Source organism: Penaeus vannamei, chromosome 26, assembly GCF_042767895.1.
Source record: "Penaeus vannamei isolate JL-2024 chromosome 26, ASM4276789v1, whole genome shotgun sequence".
NCBI lineage: Eukaryota > Metazoa > Arthropoda > Malacostraca > Decapoda > Penaeidae > Penaeus > Penaeus vannamei.
In genome coordinates, this window is record NC_091574.1 from 26,921,480 (window position 1) to 26,923,979 (window position 2,500).

At 41.8% G+C, this 2,500-nt stretch overlaps 1 protein-coding gene across 1 annotated transcript in view; it reads left to right on the top strand.

Moving 5' to 3' along the window:
- LOC113821154 (cholinesterase-like) overlaps positions 1-2,500 on the top strand; it is a gene marked incomplete in the record, with an annotated part of 39,461 nt that overhangs the window by 24,876 nt on the left and 12,085 nt on the right. The window contains 1 exon segment of the mRNA XM_070140265.1: positions 606-744. Coding sequence (XP_069996366.1) covers positions 606-744 — 139 coding nt within the window.

Sequence of the window (2,500 nt, forward strand, 5' to 3'; positions counted from 1 at the left end):
ATAATAATAATAGTGATTCCGATGATAATACCATAACAATAATGACAATGGCAATGATGATGATTATAATAATAATGGTAATCATGATAAAAATGATCATGATATTAGCAGAATTGATAAGAATGATAATGATGATTAGAATAATGATCATGGTAAGAGTAATGATAGGAGTAGAGATGATGTTAATGATGGTAACAATGCAAATAATGATTAGATTCAACGATAACAACATTACTAATAATAACGATGATGAAAATGATCGTGATAATAATTACTATGGTGATAGTAATGAAGATGATAATCAAACACTCACACATATACATATATGTACATATATGTGTATGTGTGTGTGTGTGTGTAGGTATATATGTATACATACATACATGCTTACATACATATATATATATATATATATATATATATATATATATATATATATATATATATATATGTATATGTAATATGTGTGTTAGTGTGTGTGTGTCTATGTCTGTGTGTGTTCGTGTGTGTGTGTGTGTATCCAATTTGATTTACAAAAAATAATAATAATAAATAGAAAAAAAAACATTCATTTATTCATTTTTTTTTTCTCTCTCTCTCGCCAGGAGCTCAACACGGATCCGAAATGGGCTACCTGTTCAGCCCGGCCGCGCTTCAGCCCATCATAGACCGCCCGCTGACAGTCAAGGAAGATTTCGTCAGTCAGAACCTCAAGCGGGCGGTCTACTCCTTCGCTAGTAATAAGTGAGTGAGGGGGGGTGGGGAGGAAGAGGGGAAGGGAGGAGGTGGATAGGGGGGGACAGGGAAGGAGGAGGGAGGGGGAGGTGGGGGGAGAGGGGGAGGAAGGGGGGAGGTGGATAGGGGGAGGGGAAGGAGGGGGAAGGTGGTGGGAGGGGTAAGGAGGGGGAGGAGGATGGAGGGTGAGGAGAAGGAAATAAAAGGAAAGGGAGGAGGAGGTAGAAGAGGGGAGAGAGAGAGAGCGCTAGCAATTAGTGAGTGAAGGGGAGGAAGAGGGAGGGGGAAGGTGGATGGGGGGAAGAGAGAGGGGAGGGTTAGGAGGAGGAAAAGAAGGAAAGGGAGGAGGAGGAGGAGGAGGTAGAAAAGGGGAGAGAGAGAGAGAGAGAGAGAGAAAGAGAGAGAGAGAGAAGAGAAAAGAAAAGAAGAGAGAGAGAGATAAGAGAAGAGAAGAGAAAATGAGAGGGGAAAGACAAACGTCGAAATTACCTTGTCATTATTCCTTCTTCGTCATGTGATCAAGAAAAGAAAAAAAAATGATAATAATTATTTTTTGAGGATTATTTTATCGGTCTCCAATATCCTAATTTTCAATCCTCATTATCTCTTCTTTATCATTCACTCTTTCTCTTATGTCTTTATTATCTATTCGTTCATTTGGCTTTTCATGTGTTCCGTTTCTTTATCTATCTATCAGTGACTCTGGATAAATAGATGTTCTAATCATTTTAATTTATCATTTAATATATTCGTCCATTTCTTTATTAACTGTGTTTACATTTCATCCTTTTATTCATCTATCCGTTTTTTTTCTATTCACCCTCTTTATTTCTTTATCTATTTCTTGTTTTTTTATGTTCTTCTGTTCACTGTGTTGCTGTTATTACTATCATCGTCATTGCAATATTGTTATTTTTATTGCTATTATTATTGTTTTCATCATCATTATTTTTTGGTTGAGGTTGTTGTCGCCGCAGTCATGATGATAATGGTGAAGATGATGATGATGATTATTGTCATTATCATTAGCAGTATTATCTTTATCATCATTATCATCATCATTATCATTATCATTAATATTATTATCATTATCATTAATATCATTATCATTATCATTAATATTATTATCATTATTATTATCATCACCACCAATACCATCATTACCATTATTATCATCATCAGTATCACCGTAATCTTCATCTTCATCACCATCACCATCACCCCACCCCCACCCCCACCCCCACCCCTACCATCATCCCCACCCCCACCCCAACCCCCACCCAATATCCCCCTCCCGACCCCCAGACGCCCGACCCTGTGGCAGTACAGTCCAGTGTGGGAGAAGTACAGCCTCGACCACCACCCCCATCATCCCCACCACCCATACAACCCCCATCCCCACCATCACCCCCACCCCCATCACCCCCACCACCCTCACCCCCATCACCACCACCATCATTACCATTATTATCATCATCAGTATCACCATAATCTTCATCTTCATCACCCTCACCCCTACCCTCACCACCACCCCTACCATCATCCCCACCACCCCATTACCATCACCCCCACCCAATCTCCCCCTCCCCACCCCCAGACGGCCGACCCTGTGGCAGTACAGCCCGGTGTGGGAGAAGTACAGCCTCGACCACCACCCCCATCATCCCCACCCCCACCCCCATCACCATTACCCCCAACCCCCACCACCACCCCCACAACCACCACCATCACCTCCACCCCCACCACCACCCCCACCACCCCCACC